This window comes from Hibiscus syriacus, unplaced genomic scaffold, assembly GCF_006381635.1.
Source record: "Hibiscus syriacus cultivar Baekdansim isolate YM2019G1 unplaced genomic scaffold, ASM638163v2 tig00112205_pilon, whole genome shotgun sequence".
Taxonomy (NCBI): domain Eukaryota; kingdom Viridiplantae; phylum Streptophyta; class Magnoliopsida; order Malvales; family Malvaceae; genus Hibiscus; species Hibiscus syriacus.
In genome coordinates, this window is record NW_024063266.1 from 272,436 (window position 1) to 295,383 (window position 22,948).

Genomic DNA, 22,948 nt, shown 5'->3' on the forward strand with positions numbered 1-22,948 from the left:
AAAGTAAGCCAAATTGTATCCTTGGGTCCTTTAAAAGGCATTCTTTTTACCAATGAGCCACAACCAGTCCAGGGCTACCCCTGCAAGTATCCCAGTTACTATACATAATCCTAGTATATTGCCCAAGGCATTTTGCTCGGGGCCCTGCCAAAAAGCAAGAACAAAAAATCGTTAGAAATTGCTAAGATTTCTAACAAGTTTTCATGTTGCAAATGACAATGTTGACACTAACCTTGTAATCTCTAGGTGCTGAAATCAATACACAAACTGTAAGATGACCGTTTACTAATCCCAGAAAGGATACGAGAAATATCATCCATCCCTGGTCGCCATACTTGCCGGTGAAGTAAAAAGCTGGGACAAGTAAGAAACTACAGTGTTGCAATCATAAGCCATTTCCTGGACTCTATCTTCAGCAATTCCACCAGGGGAAAATATCTTGATATCAGATCCCATCTGTTGAAAACCGCTACCAGCACAAGTGGATACCATGTACCCAGTTTGTGTTTTCCGGTGTTTTCGTACAAAAATCCGGGGAAAATCAACAATGTCAAGGCGTATATCAGAAACAGATCGAGCGCATAATCTATGTTCTGATAGAATAGTTGTCTGTTGCTTAGCCTCTCAACCTGTTTCACACTATCTTCAAGATGAGAAAATCGGAAAACAATATAAGAAAAGTTAAAGAGTTTTGACAAGTACTATGATAGAAGAAGGTTATAATACTCACTGGGTCTGTTTGTGTTTCGATACGGGCAGCTGCGAGATCACCTAATACAGTTTTTGATCCTTCTAAGGCTACTTGGCGCGGAAGTACTTCACTACCGGCAATTTGGGGAAGAAATATGTGTACAGAAGGATACAAAGCAACTGAAAGAATGTAGAAATGGCAAGAAATAACACTGCAAATCCATAGCAAACTCTAAGCACATAAACCACTCAGGTGTTTGTGAAATAGAAAAAGAAAAGTCACATACTTGTCCCTTTACGAACACCATATCCAGACATTTCAAAGGATGCTTTTGTGATAAGCCTTACACCAGAGGTTAAGGTCCCAGCTGCAGCCAAACCGGCAAGGAAGGACTGAATCATAAAGCCAGATAATTGAACATTAAAGCAATAGTTGGAAACCCTCGGACAAATAAAGCAGCCGAAGTTGAAAACCAACCTGCATAAACACACGGAGCATGAAAGATAAATCGCCAATCATTCCACCTTGAACTAAGGCATTCGCAGCTCCGAAAACCGGCGACGATTGTGCAAGTACCGACGAAAGGTCCAAGTCCTTCTCTCCCTTGTTAGGAAATAAACCGAGTACAAGTAATTTCCCTATAACCAGATTAGTGAGAATGCAAAATAAAAGCCGAAAATTGATAACGGAGTTCAGCCAATTGTGCTTACGTCTCCGGGCTGCTGCAGATCTTTTACTAAGAGAGAAAATTTACAGGTGTTTACAAAACACTCACTACTCACAAGAAAGCTCTCTAGTATAGGAAGAAAAAAATGTTTTGTGATGATTTTGAAGTTAAATGGGCTAGGGTATTTATAGTTGAAACTTAGGACTAATCTTGTAAATACCTTAAAGTGTGCAGTGGCTAAATGTGTGATTTAACCATTTTTTATTTTAATTTAATATTGGGGCACCGAATTCGATGCCCCCCTTTTGCAGTCGGTGCCCCCCCTTTTTGCAGCTATTGTTGACTTTACAATCTCCCACTTGTAGACTGATTTTAATCTGACTTCACATATCGATCAATGCAGCAGCATTTCTAGTCTTGTTATTCTAGAATGCCAACTGAAGCTGAACACAACTTCAGTTTGTCTGTGGTCACCGTCTTTGTTAACATGTCTGCCGGATTTTGAGCTCCACTAATCTTTTCAAGTTTCAAAATCCCATCTTCCAGAAGAGACCGGATAAAATGATATCGCAATTGTATGTGCTTCGTCCTGGAATGAAACGACGGATTCTTTGCTAGATGGATAGCACTTTGACTGTCACAATACAAGACATTGTTTTCTTGTTTCTTGCCTAACTCTTCCAAGAAACTTTGGAGCCAAACCATCTCCTTGCTGGCTTCTGTAACAGCGACATATTCTGCTTCAGTTGTGGGAGAGCAACTATCTTCTGTAGTTGAGAAACTCAACTCACTGCAGTACCTCATAGAGTATAGACATACCCTGTAGTGCTCCTTCTGATGTCAACATTTCCGGCTAAGTCAGCATCTACATAGCCTGTCAGTATCGTATCTCCACCTTTGAAACAAAGTGCTTTGTTTGTGGTACCCCGTAGATATCTGAGGATCCATTTGACTGCTTCCCAGTGTACCTTGCCCGGATTATTCATGTACCTGCTAACAGCTCCCACTACATGAGCAATATCTGGTCTGGTACAAACCATGGCATACATCAGACTTCCAATTGCTGAGGCATACTGCACCTTCACCATGTGTGCACGTTCTTCCTCCGTCTTTGGTGATTGGTCTTTGGAGAGTCTGAAATGAACACCTAAAGGTGTACTTACTGGTTTAGCATCTTGCATGTTGAACCTGGAGAGTACTTTGTTGATGTACTCAGCCTGTGATAACATCAAAGTCCCCGACTTTGTGTCTCTTTTGATCCTCATCCCAAGAATCTGCTTTGCAGCGCCCAGATCCTTCATAGCAAACTGCTTCGACAATTTTTGCTTCAAGTGTATAATCTCTTACATGTTTGAGCCTGCAACGAGCATGTCATCAATGTACAACAATAAAATAATGAAGCTATTGTCGAACCTCTTGATGTAGCAACAATGATCTGCATGGCATCTGGTAAAATCACTACTACCCATGAAACTATCGAACTTCTTGTACCACTGTCTAGGAGCTTGTTTTAAACCATACAAGCTCTTCTTCAACTTGCATACCAGGTTTTTCTTGTCTGCCTCTATGAAGCCTTCTGGCTGCCTCATATAGATTTCTTCCTCCAAATCACCATGAAGAAAAGCTGTCTTTACATCTAACTGCTCAAGATGTAAATTCTCTGCAGCTACAATTTTCAGCACCAGTCTGATTGTAGACAGTTTTGCAACTAGAGAGAAATTTTCATTGTAGTCAATACCTTCTTTTTGTTAAAACCTTTGACAATCAATCTTGCTTTGTAGCGTTTGCTCCCATCATGCTCTTCTTTGATCCTGTAAATCCACTCGTTATGGAGCGCTTTCTTGCCTGGTGGTAATTCAGCTAATTCCACGTCTGATTTGACATAAGCGAGTCCATCTCATCTTTCATGGAAGACTCCCACTTGACTGAATCATCTACCTGCATCGCTTCATCATAGCACTCTGGTTCACCATTGTCAGTCAGCAACAAGTAGTGCAAAGAAGGTGAATACTGTTGGGTTGGTTTAGGAATTCTGGATGAGCGTCTCAGTTCTGGTGTGCCTGGTTCTTCCTCTTGAACTGCTTCAGGATTGATCTGAACATCATTTCCAGAAATCTCCTCGAACTCGGCAAATTCTTTTATTTCAGCTTCGGTATTACTTGATTCTGCGGTTGATCTGTCTTTGTACATCACATTTTCATTGAAAATGACATCTCTGCTTCTGATGATCTTTCGATTTTCGTAGTCCCAAAACCGGTAACCGAACTCATCACCACCGTAACCAACAAAGACGTATTTGTTGGACTTGGCATCAAGTTTACTTCTTTCAGCAGAGTTTATGTGTACATAAGAAATACAACCAAACACTCTTAAGTGTGAAAGGTTTATTTCTTTCTTGCTCCAAGCTTCCTCTGGTATTTCGCCATCCAAAGGAACTGAGGGCCCACGGTTGATCAGGTAAGCTGCAGTGTTGATAGCTTCAGCCCATAGAAATTTGGGCAATCCGGCATGTATCCTCATGCTTCTGGCACATTCATTCAGAGTTCTGTTCATGCGCTCTGCTACGCCATTCTGCTGCGGTGTTATGGGAACTGTTGTCTCCATCTTGATCCCATTGTTTGCGCAGAAATCTCTAAATCTACTGTCTTTGTACTCTTCTCCATTGTCAGACCTCAACCGCTTGACTTTCAAACCAGTCTCATTTTCCACCATGGCCTTCCATTTTCTGAAGGTATCAAAGACTTCTGATTTCTTCTTCAGAAAATAAACCCACACCTTCCTTGTTGAATCATCAATGAAGGTGACATAATATAGTGAGCCTGCAAGAGATGGAACTGGGGATGGTCCCCATACATCAGTATGAATCAATTCTAACCTTTCTGCCTTTGGAGTCTTGCCAATCTTTGTAAAGCTGACTTTCTTTTGTTTGCCAAAGATGCAATCCTCGCATAGTCCGACATCTACATTCTTTAGATCCGGCAGCTTCCCTTTTGACAAAAGGGTCTTCATCCCTTTCTCGCTCATATGGCCAAGCCTTTGGTGCCATAGGTTTGATTTTCCGTCAGCATCTGCTATTGCAATGATATTCTCTAAATTCGAGGTTACATAGAGAGTACCAGTCTTCTTCCCACGAGTAATGACGAGTGCTCCTTTGGTAATCTTCCATTCACAGCCTGAAAAGTTGTACTATAACCTTCTCCATCAAGCTGTCCAACAGAAATCAGATTTCTTTTGAGGCCAGGAATGTGTCTCACTCCTGTCAGCTTCCAGGTGGTCTGATTTGGCAGCTTTAGTCGGATGTCTCCTTTTCCGACGATCTTCAAGGTTTCATCATCAGCTAGATGAACCTTCCCAAAATCACCACTGACATAGTTCTCCATGATTTCTCGGCATGGGGTGGAGTGGAAAGATGCCCCTGAATCCAAGATCCATGATTCAATCGGACTGTTGACGCTTAGAATCATGGCATCACCTGTCTCCTCTGTCATGTTTGCAGATTCCTGTGCGCCGGTATTTTTCTTCGGTGCTCGGTAATCTCTTTTGAAGTGACCCTTCTTGCCGCAATTATAACAGGTAAAATCTTTATTACATGTTCTTGATTTTCCCCGTCTGGATTTGGATCTGCCACGATTTGAATTTCTTTCTGAAGTTCTCCCTCTAGACTCCGTGTGCAAGGCTGAGGAGGTTGATGCTTCACCCACTTCTCTTCGTCGAATTTCTTCACTAAATACCAGATCCCGAACATCGTCGAATTTTAATTTGTTGTTTCCCGACGAGCTGCTTACTGCTGTAACAGTAGCATTCCAACTGTCTGGTAGAGATGATAAGAGAATTAAAGCTCGAACTTCATCATCGAACTCAATTTCCACGGAACTCAATTGGGTTGTGATTGTGTTGAGTTCATTCAGGTGTTGAGCCACTGATGCCCCTTCCGCCATCCGCAAATTGAATTATCGCCTCATCAAATGAACTTTGTTTGAGGTCGATGGCTTCTCATACATACTGGAGAGAGCCGCCATAAGACCTGTCGTGGTCTTTTCCTTTGCTATGTTGAAAGCAACATTGCGGGATAACGTCAGTCGGATAACTCCGAGGGCTTGTCTGTCGAGAAGAGCCCAGTCTTCATTCTTCATGCCCTCTGGTTGTTTTCCTGAGAGGGGTTGATATAGATTTTTCTGGTACAGAAAATCTTCAATTTGCATCTTCCAAAATCCAAAGTCCGCACCATCGAACTTTTCAATTTTCACCTTCCCTTCGTCTGCAGCCATCGCTCCCACTCGAATTTGGCTTCGTTTGGATCGTTTCTGACAATTTCTGCGAACCGTCGTGTATTAGAACACCTCCGTCGACAAATTCGTATCGCCGACCGAATTTTACTATTCACAAAATTCACTATTTACGCGAATAGTAACCCGAATAGTAACCTCTCAAAAAATTGACAGAATTCACAACCAAAAAGCTCTAATGCCAGTTGTTAGGAAATAAACCGAGTACAAGTAATTTCCCTATAACCAGATTAGTGAGAATGCAAAATAAAAGCGGAAAAAAAATACCCGAAAATTGATAACGGAGTTCAGCCAATTGTGCTTACGTCTCCGGGCTGTTGTAGATCTTTTACTAAGAGAAAATTTACAGGTGTTTACAAAACACTCACTACTCACAAGAAAACTCTCTAGTATAGGAAGAAAGAAATGTTTTGGGATGATTTTGAAGCTAAATGGGCTAGGGTATTTATAGTTGAAACTTAGAACTAATCTTGTAAATACCCTAAAGTGTGCAGTGGCTAAATGTGTGATTTAACCATTTTTTATTTTAATTTAATATTAGGGCACCGAATTCGGTGCCCCCTTTTGCAGTCGATGCCCCCCTTTTTTCAGCTATTGTTGACTTTACATCCCTGATGTGGCTACATCTAACTATCAAAGAAATGGTGGAGGAAATGGAGCTTAGTTTGAACCAACACTTTTTGGTTATATATAGTCAATCAAAACTTGCTACTATGAGCAGGAAAGTACTTGCAAAGTAAAGTAAATATCCAGATATGTTCATCCACCTAGTATTGATCGTTGATTCGTTGTATGTCAGAATTGTCGTTGTTCCAAATGAAAAGAGTTGATTAACGAGGGGAAGCATCCTTAGAGGATGGTAACTCTTCAAATGCAAAGGAAAACGCTATCAGATTGACCGTGTTAAAGGATCGAAATATCTGAATTCGACCGCTTTCAATCTGGCTCAATCTTATAAGATTAGATATGTGAATTCACCATATACCACGTACTTACCGGGAATAGATGATAGTAATAATCTCCCATTGTGAGCAAGCTATTCCAAGAGATGAGAGATCCGAACCCAAGAACCCAACAAATCACGATTGCCCTAAACTTTCCCTGATCATTACATGCATTAAATCGGCCTAAGCTCCATTGATCTAGCAATGGGAGAAGACAAATCATAAAAGAAAGCACAAACCTCAACCCTTGAAAACGACTCTCCTCCATCAACAACACCATTCATGTCTGTTACTATGAAACAGCTGCAGCTTTAACAACACTTCGGCAAAACAGACACTATATGTACAAAACAAAAGCCTCAACTGGTCTGAGTGGATTGGTGCCATGACTCATAAGATAGCTACTGTCATGAGAACGGGTGTCCTGTTATGGTATGTGTTTGGTTTGCATGAATTAGCTAGGCGCGGCTTGATATATACTAGGGGGGGTTCACTCTTTTAACCGTTTATGCTTATCCATTGCGAACTGGCTTCATTTTTTAGGTAATCTGCCAACAAATCACAGCGTCGAGTTAGGTAAAATAATAAGTATGGCAAAATTCTTCCATCAATATTTGATATCGTTGTATTCTCAATAATGTACATCTAAAAACTTAATTACGTCAAAATAACTCGTGTCGATTGATCCTAAGGGTTTGGCGGAGAGCTGTTTTTAGTTCCTAATAATAATGAAATGCGAATTGCGGTCGGTGGAGATAGGCAGACACGAAGGAACAAAGCAGCTGTGAATATTACTGCCGGTAGGGGAGAAAGAAAGGGTTGCGTTTCTTTCACCTACAAGCAACAATATTTTGTAAGAAAAACACGAGTTTGATGGTTTGTTTTTCTTCGGGTTATCAAGGTTTTGCATTGATTAATTCAGATTGATTTGGATCTCATATCTAATTTTAATGGATGAGTCTTTCAATAAAAATATTTTACATACATTAAAACTCAAATTCGAACCATACTTAAGTGATATCAAACTACTTATTCAACATAATTTTATTTATTCTATAGTTTTAGTCACCGAGTAAACTAAATATAAAAAGATGGACGTGAAATAATATCCCATGCAACTTTCCAACAGGGCCAAAGGTGTGATATATACATAATTACAAATAACATTAAATTAGGGACTAAGGGGTGAGTTTTGCTGGACCATGAATACCAACAAAACTATTGGAGAATCCAATTAAACAAGTATTATTCCCTTGCTTCGCTTTGGGTTAGGATTAATTAATTTGTATAATGACAGAAGATTATCGTAAATATATTTGCATTATAACAATTATTAGATCGATCACCGACGATTATAAGCTTGTTATCAAAATGTTTATATTTAATATTCTCTTTCTACTTTTTAAAATGCTTTTCAATAAAATTAACTTAAACTGATGAAAATCTATCTAAAGTTTTGATCTTACAATACTTTTGCTCAAGAGTTTTCTTGAACTTCGGAGTTTTGGGGTGTTTGTTTATAAATATGAACAGAGACAAGCATCCTTTTGAGAAGACAAACAACATACCTCACACTCATTGAATGGTTGTTGAAAGAGATCAAAGCTGAACCTTTATATGAAATTTTATCAATTTTAAGTGAGTTTTATAGAAAATCAATTGAGAAAAAGAAAAATAAGTAAAACACAAATATTTTGATACTAATCTTACTATAAATGCAATATGTGATGAGAGACAATTTAACTAATAGCGACTAAATTGATATTTGAATTGAATTTTAGTAAGAAAATCAATATACAAACTGAAAATTTGAAAAAAGAAATAGACATGTTATCACATTGTTAACGATCTAACAGTGCGGTACTTACATAATATAAAGTTCAAAATTGAAATTGATGTAATTAAAAGTTTAATGATAAAATCAATGGACAGCCAAAAGTTAAGTGACTTTTGATGTAGTTTACCCTTATTATCTGCTCCCGATGGGTTTTGAACCCTATTTAACACACCCATTAGTTAGGGTTAAAGTCCAATTGAATAATACGAGACCCAATTTCATAAATGAAGTTGCAGTTCCATATCCATTTCCCCAAGCAATGGACCAAACGCAGGCTCATATTAAATGTATGTGTGTGTATACATATATCCTCTCTTCTTTTATATTTTATACATGAAACAGAAAACCTCCGTCTAAACTACTATTAGAACCTGCACAAACCAAGTGGTCTTCGTGGTAAAAAAATTATTATTATTATTTGAGAACTAGGATTCAAACACTATAAATATCAAGAGTATGAACGTTCATTGTCAAAAAGTTAAAAGTTGTCTTTGAACAAATATTACTTTACATTTACCCCCAAATTAATAATAAAAAAACTACTATTAGAACCTAAACCCCAATTATGTACATATAATACAAAGGACACTAAGACCCAAATTTTTAAGTAATCTCATCATCTATATTCGATGTATTGGCGGTGTATAATTCTAAACATCATTAATGAATCATATAACATTACATCATTAAAAAAATTTAAAAAAATTGGATTCGTTTAACTTTATTTTTAAAGATGTAACCCTTTCTAATTCACTAATAGTCCACAAAGTTATACACATCAACGGTGGTCGAGAAAAAAAATTTGGGACAAAATGAAAAAAAAATATTTTGGAGGGCAAAGTGCAATTTAACTATTGGACAAATTTATAAACTAATGATTTCTTAAAGGATTAATAATTTTTTTGGGGTTTTAGGAGACCAAGATCGATTATAACCTAATCTAATCTAATAGAGTAACGTAAAGTTGGGGCTTTCTAACAAATTTTGGATTTTGGGTCAATATTTTTATGATTGATCGAGTTAAATCATATTGTATTTAGAGATAACAAGTCTATATATATTTATATACTATTTAAGTTAAATCATGTTGGTCTATCAGTTTCAAGGCCTTGTCTTGACTAATTCGGATTGACCGGCATCACATACCAGGTTTTAGAGGGTAAGTCTTCCAACATGAATTCTCTCCATAACAAGAACTTGTCATTGAGACATTGTTTAAGCAATATCAAATTACTTACCGCTAGAACCAATCTATGTTTATATACTCCTAACTTTTAGAGCATCAAATATAAACCCAGTCTAATATATATATATATATATGATGCATATTTAATTCTAAGCACGATTAATGATCATTTATCATTCCATTTTCAAAATAAATAAATTTAATCTTATTTAAGAATATATAATTATCTAATCACTAACACTATATATAGTGTATACTGACCGTAAATAAAATATAAACCTAATATATATAATGCTTTATAAATTAACTTTTTCTCCCCTTTCAAGTAATAACATGACGTACGGATAAGGTTGTTAAAAAGGATTCTTTTATTTCTTCACTATACCTTTTTTTAAATTATTTTATTCTACAAGGCATACATAGATATGTGTATATATACATTTCACTTCACATGGGAATCAAAGCCCTCATGGCGAGGGATGGACCGACGGGTGAGTAGTCGCCCTGAAATTTTAAAATTATTATTTTAGATTTTTTATTATTTTTTTATTGAAAACTTATTTTTGTCTCTTTAAAATTTTATAAGTTAAAAATTTCCCCTCTAATATAGAATCTTGTGTCCGTCTCTGCTCATTACCTTCATGATTTGTATGCAATTTCATCGTATCCAACAAAGAAACACATAATTAGACATATACGTATATGCATGTAAAACAAAAAAAACAACAACATATATACACACTGAATAGGCAAGCAGTTGCAATGTTGCAAGTGCGTGTGAGTGCAAAGTTTTCTTTATTCGTAGAACAGATATGGAGGATGTAAAAGGTAAAATTAAGGGTTGATTTAATTATTAATTAATTATATATTAATACCATAGATCTATATTTCTGTTTGGGAGAGACAAAGCCTAGGACAATTATCATGGAAAAGAGGGCGACAGGAATGTCCACACGTAAAAGAGGCAGCAAATTAAAACCAAGTCAATGGCATCTTCTGATCTTTGTCTGTCAGGTTGGTCAAAAGGATTCCATGCAAACCTTAAAAACTACTCGCATTTTTTTTACCAAAAACAACACTGCCTGAAACTGAAACAGATCGGAAGAAGTGTTTGGTTGACGGGAATGAAGCCTGGTCCGAGATCATTTAGGGCTATATATATGTGTGTATCCAGAAACTTTTTCCGGAAAGAGGAAGAAAATTTCATGGAAATATAAAGATCAACCTAGATGACCTCGAGCCAAACAACATTCCCATCAACCGTTTCTCCTTTAATCTTTCTTCTCCGATGAACTCTCTGGACCGGAACCGTGAAAAATGAAAATGATTGAGGGGAATGAAGCCTGGTCCGATACCTTCACTTTGATCACTTCAAAGCTCAAAGCCTTCGCATCGAGCCAGCCAACATTCCTCTCAAAGTCACCCCATTTCCATCAACTTTCTTGCTTTAACAACCACTCAAAAGAAAACCCTAAGAGCTTTCTTCCATGATCAACAACCCCAGAGAGTAGAAAGAAGACGAGAAAAACGGACCAAACAAAGAAAAAGGGCAACCCTTGTTTTGTTTTTCATCTTGAACAAAACCCTAGTCTAGTCGGATTTATAGAGAGAGAGAGATACAGCTTAATCGGTGACACTTGAAAATGAGCCCCCACTTATCGTATAGCGCGTTCCTCCACGCTCTTCTTAAGGATGGAACCACACTAGTACACTATTAGTTGGTTTTTTAAATATTAAAATAACTTTGGCATCCAATGTTGTTTTTGAATTACATTGATAGTTACAAATGGATATTATATTATGTTGGCAAAGAGTTAGATATTTATTAAATAAAATTTTGAATTTGAATTTTGTTGTTGATAAAATTTTAATTTATTTAAGGATTTGATTTTATTCTCCAGATGTAACTAAAATTTATGTAGATATTCGATATTCAGGATTTTAGATAAATATGATCTATAATTAATTTACTGTTACAATCCTAAGATAATAATAAATAAAAAGATTAAGTACACAAGTGGTTCCTCAACTATAGATTACTGCTTTATTAACTCTCTCGATTGTTAAAAGTTACAAAATGATCGTCCAAATATAGAATGTTACTTTTTTAAGTCCCTAGACTATTAAAAGTTACAAAATGAGTATTCATTATGTTTCAAACTCGTCATTTTTCGTTAAAAATAGCAATTTTTAAGTTGAACGTTAACATGATGATTGAAATATGATAGTCGTTTGAGATTTTGGGATCAGATTTTATCATATCATATCATAATTAACAGGTTACATTCAGCTCAGAACATCTTCAATTTATTAACGAAAAAGATGATTTTTGAACATAATAAATAGTTGGGTAATCATTTTGTAGCTCTTAATAGTCGATGGACTCAACAAAATAACACTCTATAATCAGAGGACAATTTTGTAACATTTAATATATGAGGGGCTTAATAAAAAATAAAGATAGTTTATGTATTAAACGCGTTAAGTTTTAATGATGAGGTATTAAAATGAAACAAAAACAAAACGTTATGTATGATTTTGAAAAAATTGAAAGTTTAGGTACTAAGGTAGAATAAAACTTGATAGTTTAGGTACTAAATGTATAGTTTATCCTAAAATTTAATCCGCAAACCCTAATTGAATGTTGGGTATTGAAATGGGGATAATTTGGTCAAGCATTATATATAATATATAGAATAAATAAAATGCTTTGATAAGAGTATGTTGGTGGGTGTTAGGTCAGTGAGTAGATGGGGCAGTAATAAATAAATAAACATTTTAGTCATTAGGATCTTTGAATTCTTAATGTTTACGAAAAGAAACAAACAAAAATTAGTATCAATTATTTAATTTTTTTTTTTGTGTTTGGAGCATTGAGATTCTTAAGAACATGTCACTGCTCTTTCCAATGTAGGATTAGTTTGCCCCTTAAATCAATCTATTTTCTTCCCTAATTAATTAAAATATATTATTTCAATAATTATAACTCGAGTTTGATTTTAAAATTAAATCTATGGGTGATTACCGGTAAAATTAACCCCAACGTAGGCATGCAAAATTTACTGAAATCTTCATGTGACTATGCATTTGTCTTTTATGATGCATGTTACCGTTCATCCCATTAAACAAACATTACACCTATTTATAAATATATATATTCGAATAAATTAATATCATAATTAATTATTGTAAAATATAGGGTAAATTACGTAAATGATCCCCCGACTATAGAGTATTATTTTATTAAGTCCTTCGACTGTTAAAAGTTATAAAATGGTCCTCCAACTATAGAATGTTGATTTACTGAGCCCCTCGGCTATTAAAATTACAAAATGATCACTCGACTATTCATTATTTTCCGTTAAAAAGGTTGGTATTTTTAGTTGAACGTTAACTCATTGACTGTGATATGATAAAATATGACCTTAGAATCTCAAATGACTATCATATATCACTCATCATGTTGACGTCAAAGTTAAACAATTGCCATTTTTTTAATGAAAAAGGACGGGTTTGGAATATAATGAATAGTCGCGGTGACCATTTTGTAACTTTTAATAGTCAAATGGCTTAAAAAACAACATTCTATAGTTAGAGCTCCATTTGTATCTTTTAGTAGTTAAAGGACTTAATGAAGTAATACCCTATAGTCAATGGACCATTTGTGTATTTTACCCTAAAATATAATAAACATTTTTTACTAATCGAATGATAATTATAAGGTAGTATATGCTCAAAACACTTCCAATTCATTTGACAATGAATGTTCAGACACACTTAACATACCGTGTACTCGAATTCGGTACCTCTAAAAATAATAATCATCCTTTTAACCACTTATAACTAAGTTCCTATAAAATATAATTAACAATTAAAATAGACTCAAAGATGATTGGTATAAGAAATTTAAATTAAAATAAAATCCAAAAACATTTCACCTATAATTTATAGAAGATGAACGTTGAGCTTGTATACTCATAAGTCATAAATGCAATGGAATTTGATTTTCCCAAGTCAAGAAAATAAAAAATTAGACAGCAGACTTTCCCTTATCATTTGTCCCATTGCTTTCATCATTACCTTATTATTGGACCGTTCAAATTTCAAAAGTGAAATAAATAAAATAAAAACAAGTAAGCAGATAGTACTGGTTTCTTTATTAGTCCAATGACCTCTCTATCTATACATTCATTTCTCCCGTGACGGTTCCCTCCTCAAAGTTGCCAACCACTGTATATTAAGGGTAACTACATAAATGGTCCTTAATGTTTGAGTAAATTTTTATTTTCACCACTAATATCTCAAAAGTTACAAAATAGATCACTAATGTTTGAGTAAGAACCATGACCACACAACAACGAATTAAAAAAGAAAGAGTACAAAATCTCAAGGAGTGTCGAATGATTTTAGGAGAGAGTGAGGTTTCGAAATGATAAAGAGGGGTTTCTCTCCCCCTTATTTTCTCTCCGATAAACAGAATTTGGATTTGATTTTGTAAACGAGAAGTGGCACCAAAATTACAGTTTGGTATAAATTTACAGTCATAACCCTCAAATTTTTGGCACCTTGAAGAAGAAGAAGTCAAACGGTTAGTCAACACATGCCGAGTCAGTTACTATAGTAATGATTGTTAACGAATTATAACGTTAGTGATTGATTTGTGACTTTTGAAACATCAATAGTGAAAAAAAAATTTACTTAAATATTAGTGACCATTTATATAGTTTACCCTAATATTAATTTCCCTTTTTGTTTTATTTTTTCACTTCTATACAAACAAGATGTCAATTGAAAATTTCAATTGTTTTGTTGTCAATTATAAAAAAAATATATGTTTATTTTAATAATTATTTAAATGAAATGTAATTAAATAATATTAAAAGAGGGAAAAATTGAAGCTATGGAGACGGAATAGGACGAGTTGTCAGCGTGAGCGATGGAAATAGCCCGAGTAACGAGGAACCGAATTTAATGGCCGACGTCGACGCTTCAAACACGTCTCCCTCCTCACGCTCTCCGTCCAGTGCGTGACAACAATACTCATTCTCCATTTTCTCTCTCTTTTTTGGACGAATAAATGTTGGAAATAGTCTGCCTAATAAATATTTACGTAAATTACGTATTTAGTATTTAAAATTATCAGTTTTTAGTATTTAAATTTTTAAATTTTTTTAAAAAATATCTAAAGTTTAGTTTTTATTTTTTTAGTATCCGCCGTTAAAATCTTTAGTTTTTATTTTAACATATATGTTCAAAATTTAACTTTAGTTTTAAAAATATTGAAAGTTCATATACTAAAACAGACAAAAACTAATAGTTTAGGTACTAAACGTATTAAGTTTTTAATGAGAGTGTTCTAAAATGAAATGATAACTAAACATTAGATACGTTTTGAAAATTTTGAAAGTTTAGGTACCAAAAGAGACCAAAATTGATAGTTTAGGTACCCTAAATATTTTAGGATAAAATACATCTTCGGTCACTCAATAATCAATTCAGTTACAAATGGATCATTTTTTCTCTCTCTAAAATTTTATTGGGCAATTAAAAATAAAATAAAAGTGTAACGTGTGATGATATGAATTTAAAATAATTGAATGAATTTAATCATTCATATTTAAAATAAGAGTTTTGGTCTCTAAAATTTATATATTCTATCAATCTTTTTTTAATTTATAATAATTGAATGAATTTAATCATTCGTATTTAAAATTCCATCAATTTAATCACCCTTTACTATACTAAATACTAAGTGAGTCTTTCATATCAAAGCAACAACTTAATAACTACATTTACCATGTTATAGTAACATGTTACTTATAAAAGACTTCTATCACTGAATATTAATCAATTATATGGTTGAACAAGCTTGGCTTGCAGTTTTATACAATACTCATATGTAACAAAACCCATGATTCCAATATATGTCGATGGCTGATATAACCTACACTAGATGCTTATAAAATAATAACAAAACATTGAAGAGAGTATCAACTAGAAATAGATTCCATAGGAAAGACTTTGCATGCTCTCCTACATAGTCTCTCGCATAGATCAATGAACAAATCGTCCCTATTTGTGTCATTAGAGAACAAAACTATATAATAAATATTTTATCATGCATACATGAACTATAAATAAACAGTGTTTTAGGCATTTTTCATGATTATCGAGTTGAGAAATGTTTTTCGAGTAATATGAAGTAGGCTTGGATGTTGTAGGGTTATTACAAGATCATCGTACGTGGGAAGTTACATAATCAAAGAAAATCATGACGATTGACAACAAGTCAAAGCTTAAACCGGCATGACAGGAAAATGCAAGAACTCAATAGATTTGATTTGAACCATGCAGCTCGCACTGCTACGCTATAGCTCTTATCCCACACCAAAACCGGCTCCGTAGACCGACATTGATTTAAGCATTAAAAAGCGTAAAAAAGGTACAAATTCCAGCACCATAAGCTGGCAAATCGGTAAACATCTAACCCCAATCTCACCTTAAACAACATCTGGTCGTGCACCAAAACTACCTATGAATCATGTTTTGCAAGCAGGGAAAGTGGGACGTATGATGATGGAAGAGACGGACGGCTGAAATGCTCCCACATCGTACGCAGCGGGGGAAGGAAAACCTAACTCAGTACAGCCTTCCACGTGCTTCTAATAAATGCACGTTCCCACGTAGAATCACTGTTTTTTTTTTTTTTTCCTTTGTGTTTATCCGAGTGTGGGTCATCACAAAAGAGGAGACATGACCCTGTGGTGTCCTGAGAGTCTTACAAAGCGACACGTGGTGTCATATGATTTGATGTGTATTCCAAAACAGCCCCCCCAACGAGTCCAACACAAATTTTCTCTTATCTTTGAAGGGTCAATTATGAGTTAATGATGAAAGATGTGAGAGAGGAGAGAAAATGAACAGAAAAGATGTATCAGTCAGATTTAGCAGTGTCACCAGATGGTCAGGCTAGACGAGTGTGTTTGAATTGAATTCCTAAGTTAACTCGATTCTCGCGGACCGAAGAATTTTATGTTTATTTCGATCGGAATTGCTAATATAGTTGTAAGTCGTAAAATATAAGTTTTAACAAAAGGACTAAATTTTAAATATGTGAAGAGTATAAGAATTGATAGCAGAGTTAGACCATATCGTTATTTGCTAATAAAACACCCAGTGATTTCCATTCCCGCCAATTTTATATTGGTGTCTGGTATTGGGGACATATGGCTTATTTACAGCTGGGGTCCTACTCCATTTAATGAATCTATTTATAGTTTTGAGAAATGAAATTTGAATCTGAAATTGCTTTGCTTGGTACGACTACAATTATTATCTTTCATTTTTCTGCCACCAACCTTTCGTCTATTGTTATGGAGACCCTTCAAAGCCATATTTAATGAGTTTGGTAACTCATACACTATGAGTTCGACAATTCATCATAAAAGTAGATGTCATTTACAACTCATAACAAATATATATATATATATATATATGGTTTTAGCAAAACCATATATGAGGATAGCTATGGGTGTTGTAGGTGGAGGTTTAGGGGTTAAAAAACACTATTGGGGATGATGATCATGATTGGGCCATTAAGTAGTGTCTACTTCCAACAAAGTGAGAGACCAAGACTTGAGTTACCGACGAATGTAAACAAGAAAAGGTTTGGGAAATGGTTGACTGTGTTAAACTTTATGGAACAAGACAATAATTCTTCTGTAAGCTATAATATTGTATTGGAATTCAATTCAGTCCCAACTGTTTAGCATGCGAATCCACAACCATTGCACTATTTAGTTTGAACAATGTATAGGGTTTAAGATCATAGAATCTATGCCCCTGCCCCTGCCCTGCACCTCCATCCCCACCCCAAACTAAAAAGTTATCTCCTTTTCTGACTCACCGTTCCAAGTCAGAATCAGGTCTTCGACACCGTGTTTTAAACAACCTTCACTGTGTTTCTTCCTATGAATTGCAATAGTCTCTTATGGTAGACTTGGGTTGGGCCAATATGCTCATCTTTGCTTTTTTACACAACTTATGCTGGGTTGGACTGTGGGCAAAGTTCTTCAAACATTGTTTTTCCGCCCACAAGCATCGAACCTATAACTTTACTCAAAGACCACAATTGAGCATGGGGCCATAAGAGCAAAGCTAAGGTCATATTGTGCTTGAATACAATTTCCAAGATAAGCTATATGATATAAATTACAGGCGAAAAGTGATCATACCCCATGTACCTAAAAAATGAAGTATTATTTTTTAATGTGGCTCTTTGACCAACTTTTTTTGCCGTTGACTGTTATGGTGCTAACATGACAGTTCACGGTGCTGACATGACGGTTCACGGTATTGACGTAACAATCTACAGTAATTGATAACGTGATAGATAATATAACAGATGAGCTAAATTGGCAACTCGATAATGACAATTAAAAGCTTGGTTTTTCTCTCAACCTCAGCCTACCATCTCAGTTTGTGAAAACTAAAGAACTATCCATTACAAACATAATCAATTCAACTCGAAAAAATCAATTTTGTTGTTAATATTCTGTGGTTTCAACTCTCTTTGTCAATAATGTTAACTGGAAATTAATTGCAATAATATTTGTTATGCATGTAATCATGATAGATGTAATAGGATCGAAAACGCCTCCATGAATCTGCATGGGAGTGAAGAACTGAAGAATTTTGTATAAGAATCTGGCCAAAAAGAAACTTGAAACGTAGTTGATGGATTTTAATTAAAAGAAATAAGTAAGTAACAAAACAGTGGCATCAAAGAAAACCAAATAAGGTCCCTTTGAATCATACATGTAAATTACAAAAGCAGATTTCATGAAGGATGAACCTTGTAAGTGGAAAGTCCCTTGAAAGCATAATTCACAGCAGCAATAGCAGAATTCACAGCAGCTTCGATATACAATTTGGAGGCAATAGTTGCCCCTTTCTCCATCAAATTCCCCATTCTTCTAGCCTCATCAGCTGCATCGAGCTCGTCGACCCTCAAGTCACGTTCGGTTTCCTCTTCGAACCGCCTGAAGTCGTCCATGGCGGTCTCCATGACCGAGTCGAGATACTTTTCGGCTTCCTGCATGGTTATTTCGGCTTGTGTCGATTGGTCTTCGTGTTCCAGCGTGGCTGCCCATGCCTTGTAAGACTCGATCTCGAAGAGCTTCATTAGGTCTTCCATGGCCGATGGATCGAAGTTCTTGTCTCGTAAAGCTTGATCTGACAGGAAGGTGAATTGGGAGAGGAGGGCTTCCATTTGCTTTTTTTGATGAAGAAAGAAAAAGGTACGAATTCAAGCGCAGATCTACCTAGTGAACACTGTTATGCTCCAATGAACAAAAGCAAGTAGCGATTTTGATTTCTATGTAATTCTCTAATCATATCTCATTATATTACTAGCCTTTCTTATATGGGTAAAGAGTAAACCAGTGGACCGTTGGAACTCTTTTCATTTAATTAGGTGAAAGCTCATTATTTAAACATAATTCACTTTTAACTTTAATTTACTTTTAGCATAAACCAGGTGTCAAAGATTTGTTATTATTTTTTGAGATATTAGATTCGAGTACCATAAATAAAAGGATGTGAATACCAATGATTAAGAGATATTTTTAGACGGATAATTCTTTATATTTATCTCGTATTAATAAAAACTTTAATTTACTTTTAACATTGATTTTTTTAATCCAATTTGATGGTCTGAGGAAAGCCGAGAAGTGGCTGGCATGGGTTCCTTGTCCCAATCAAAGGAAGGGAATCTTTAACATGGTGAAAGGTAGAGCCATGGCCATTAGGGGTGGGAATAGGTTTAATAAGCTTGAGCCCGACCTATGATGAATTTTGTAGGCTTGTAGTCTGTCAAAGACTTTTATTTTGGTTTGGTCTGGATTTTTTAAAAGCTTGGTCTGGCCTGATAGCCTGTTTAAAAGCATGTTTAAAAAAATAAAACACATTCTATAAATTAATAGGCTAAATTAATTTTTAATATAAATTGAAATCAATATAAAATAATCCAAAACAAAAGAGAACCTCATACTTGAGGTAGCATCATCCAAATCTATCAAACCAGCATATTAACTATTACAAACAAAAAATAAAGCCTACATCTCCATTCCATTTGAATAGAATGGATACATCAAAACTTCAATGTGATTTGTATCTCTTCTTTTTTAACCTTCTACTTGAGTTGAATCTGCAGGAACTTGTATATTCACCTCATTATCATTTGTACGAGTGGATGCTATTGGTTCACTAATTTCCAAGAGAGAAGACATATGCTAAACATAGTAAAAATATCATTAAAACATGACACAACATAGGATAACAACAACAAGAAGAACCATTAAAATTGACATGCAAAACGAATACCCTAAATCTCATAAACGACGCAGTTTTGGTAAGTTAATAAATACAATTTTAGGTTAACAAATTAACCCTAGCCTCACTTTATTATCTCAACCGCTGCTCTCATCCCGCCGTTTCCTCTTCATCTCCCCATCACTCTCTTCTTCGAACCCTACCCTAAGTTAAACTCTTAACCAAATTCTACCCTATAACCCCGACCGAGAACCTCTAGACCCCTTAATCAACCTTATTTCACTCGACGATGAATCACTCCGACGAAGGCTCAACTACTCCCTAAGGTAAAAACGATACCTTCCTCACTCTCCTCTTTCTGTCACTACTAGAACACATGCAGACTAAGAAAGAATTACTAAACAAGAAATACTTCCAAACATGCTTGTTGTGTTCTTTGTTATTTTCCTTTCGAAAATGGGTAAGAAAACCCTTACATTGATTGTTTCCGTCGAATGGTTGTAGCTGTTTTTCGCCTATCTTGATGAATGCTCTCGCCTCTTCTGTTGAAAAACCGAGAACCCTCTCTGTTATTACCGTTACCCTTTCGAATGGTTGTAAACTTGTAGCTTTTTTTTTTTAATTCTTCAATCCCCCATGTTTATCTTCACTGATCCCTGTTTTTATTTCCCCTCCTTTTTTTTTCGTGAATCGTGATGGCATTGACTGATGAAGTGATGATTCTCTTCGTTTATACGGTTATACGGTGTCATCGAGTTGTGGGTGCTGCAGGTATGGGCGTGGTCAAGGCGAGAGTGATGGCTTCGGTGTGTGGCCGACAGGCATGGATGGGCTCGGTGGATTCGCGCGCCGGTGGCGCATTGTTTCGGGCAGAGTGCTGGCATGGTCTGCTGACTGCTGTGTGTTCTGTAATCTGTTCTGTTCAATGCATATGCCACGTTAAATTGTTCTGTTCAATGCATATACCACGTTAAATTGTTTTGTTCAATGCATATGCCACGCTAAATTGTTCTGTTCAATGCATATGCAATGGTCTGATGTCTCAATCCCCATGTTTATCTTATACCCTCTTCATGTGAAGAACTGGTCAATGATATTGATAACATCGATGGTTATTACCCCTCCTCTCACTAGTCAGTAGTCGCTATCCTATATTTGCCGAGTTTCTTCTTCCCCGTACCGTGAGATTGATAGAACCACCTACACATACACAAGAGTACAATTAGAATGCCATTTGTTTATATTCAATCTATCATGTTTCCCCCTTCTTTGAAGCTTGTCATATTGTCATTTCATTCAGGAATATGTGTGTTTCGACTCTGGATCATGAATCATTTATGACTACATGTATTTCCAGCTGATGTTTGACATTGCCTTCTCAATCATCATGGCCAGAATAGAAGGAGAAAAACCATTTGGAAACTGATTCCAGATTGTGAACCTTTACCGATTTTCTGCATTTCATTCGTTTGGTTCTTAAACTATCAGCATGAGCTTGAAATAAAAGCTATCAGAATCATACACGTTTTTGGAAATTGATTCATGTCATGTTCTCTGTTTTTTTTTCTGGAATATACTGAAAAGGAGACACACGTGTAATTTGTAAACCATATAGGTCCAATTTCCTTCTCTTTTCTCACTAAAAATGATTTATAGTTAAACCAATCCAATTTACATTTTTTCCAACTTTCACTGCAACTCTGCAAGATAATAGTTGTGTATTTTAGAGAAAAAGAATGTAACAAATAACAACGAGCCCGAAAACGTTGACAACGTTCGAGACTTTCGCTGCGGCCTGCGAACTAAACTGGACAATATATATTATTGGTACCCAAAAATATAATAAGTATATAGTTATATAAACAGGCCGGCTTATCAGGCTTATAAGGTTTTATAATAAGCCTGACCTATTTAAGTTAATAGACTTTTAAAAAATTAGAGCCTGACCTTTTTATTAAATAAGTCAGGCCAGATTTTATGTACTCTAAGCCGTAGGCCCCTGTAGGCCAACCTGACCTATTCCCAAGCGTTGCCAATAATGTAAATTTAGGTCATGATTCCAGTGGGGGGAAAAAGGGTCTGACAGTTCACGAGCACACACAAATTGGAATTTATATTTATATCAAAACAAAACAATTTGATGTGGACCTCCCTTGGATGACCGTTCAAAATACATCCACTAACCTTTTCTATTTTACATGAACACAATCATGCCCTCACCTATTTATTACCCTTTTTCTTTTTGAATAAAAATTATAAAACAATTAAATTAAATAAATGGAGTACTATTTAGTCTGTGAATTTATTATTTTTTAATTAAATCTTTAATTTTTTAATTATTTAGTCTTTAACAAATTAAAATCTCTAAGTATTGAAAGCCAAAGTCCACTGGCTTAGGGAGGGTGATAGGAATACTAAGTTCTTCCATTCTGCTGTGATGAGGAAGAGAAAGAAGAACACTGTCAGATCGCTTTATGTTGAGGATGGCTCTAGGCTGGATACTTTTGAGACCATGTCTGCTGAGATGGTGAGGTTTTATACAGTGCTACTTGGCATGGAGGACTCTTGTGTTAAAAGTTGTGATGTGGATGTTCTTAAGGGTTTGTTGGGGTATGAACTTCCCTGTTCTACTGCTGCCTCCCTAGTAAAGGAGATCTCTAATGAGGAAATCAAAGCTTCTTTGTTTAAGCAGGGGAATGAGAAGAGTCCTGGGCCTGATGAGTATATTGCATACTTCTTAAAAGTGGTCTGGGATGTTATTCAAGTTGATTTTTTGGCTGCTATTAGAGAGTTCTTCCAGACTGGTGTCTTGCTGCATGCCTTCAATGCTATATCCATTGTCCTAGTGCCTAAGACTCCTAATGCAGGTATGGCTAAGGACTTTCGTCCTATATCTTGTTGCTCAGTTGTATATAAAACCATTACTAACATCATTGTTAATCGTTTGGGTAGCTTCTTTCCAGACTTTATTTTACCGAATCAGTCTGCATTCATTAAAGGTCGTA

At 35.6% G+C, this 22,948-nt stretch overlaps 1 protein-coding gene and 1 pseudogene across 1 annotated transcript; both read right to left on the reverse strand.

The window, feature by feature from the left end:
• Positions 1–30: 30 nt before the first annotated feature.
• LOC120175339 lies at positions 31–6,872 on the reverse strand (annotated as a pseudogene).
• An 11,578-nt stretch (positions 6,873–18,450) lies between these two features.
• LOC120175340 lies at positions 18,451–18,882 on the reverse strand. The gene has a single exon (XM_039181977.1). The coding sequence runs from the start codon at positions 18,880–18,882 to the stop codon at positions 18,451–18,453; it is 432 nt and encodes a 143-aa protein (XP_039037908.1).
• Positions 18,883–22,948: the final 4,066 nt, after the last annotated feature.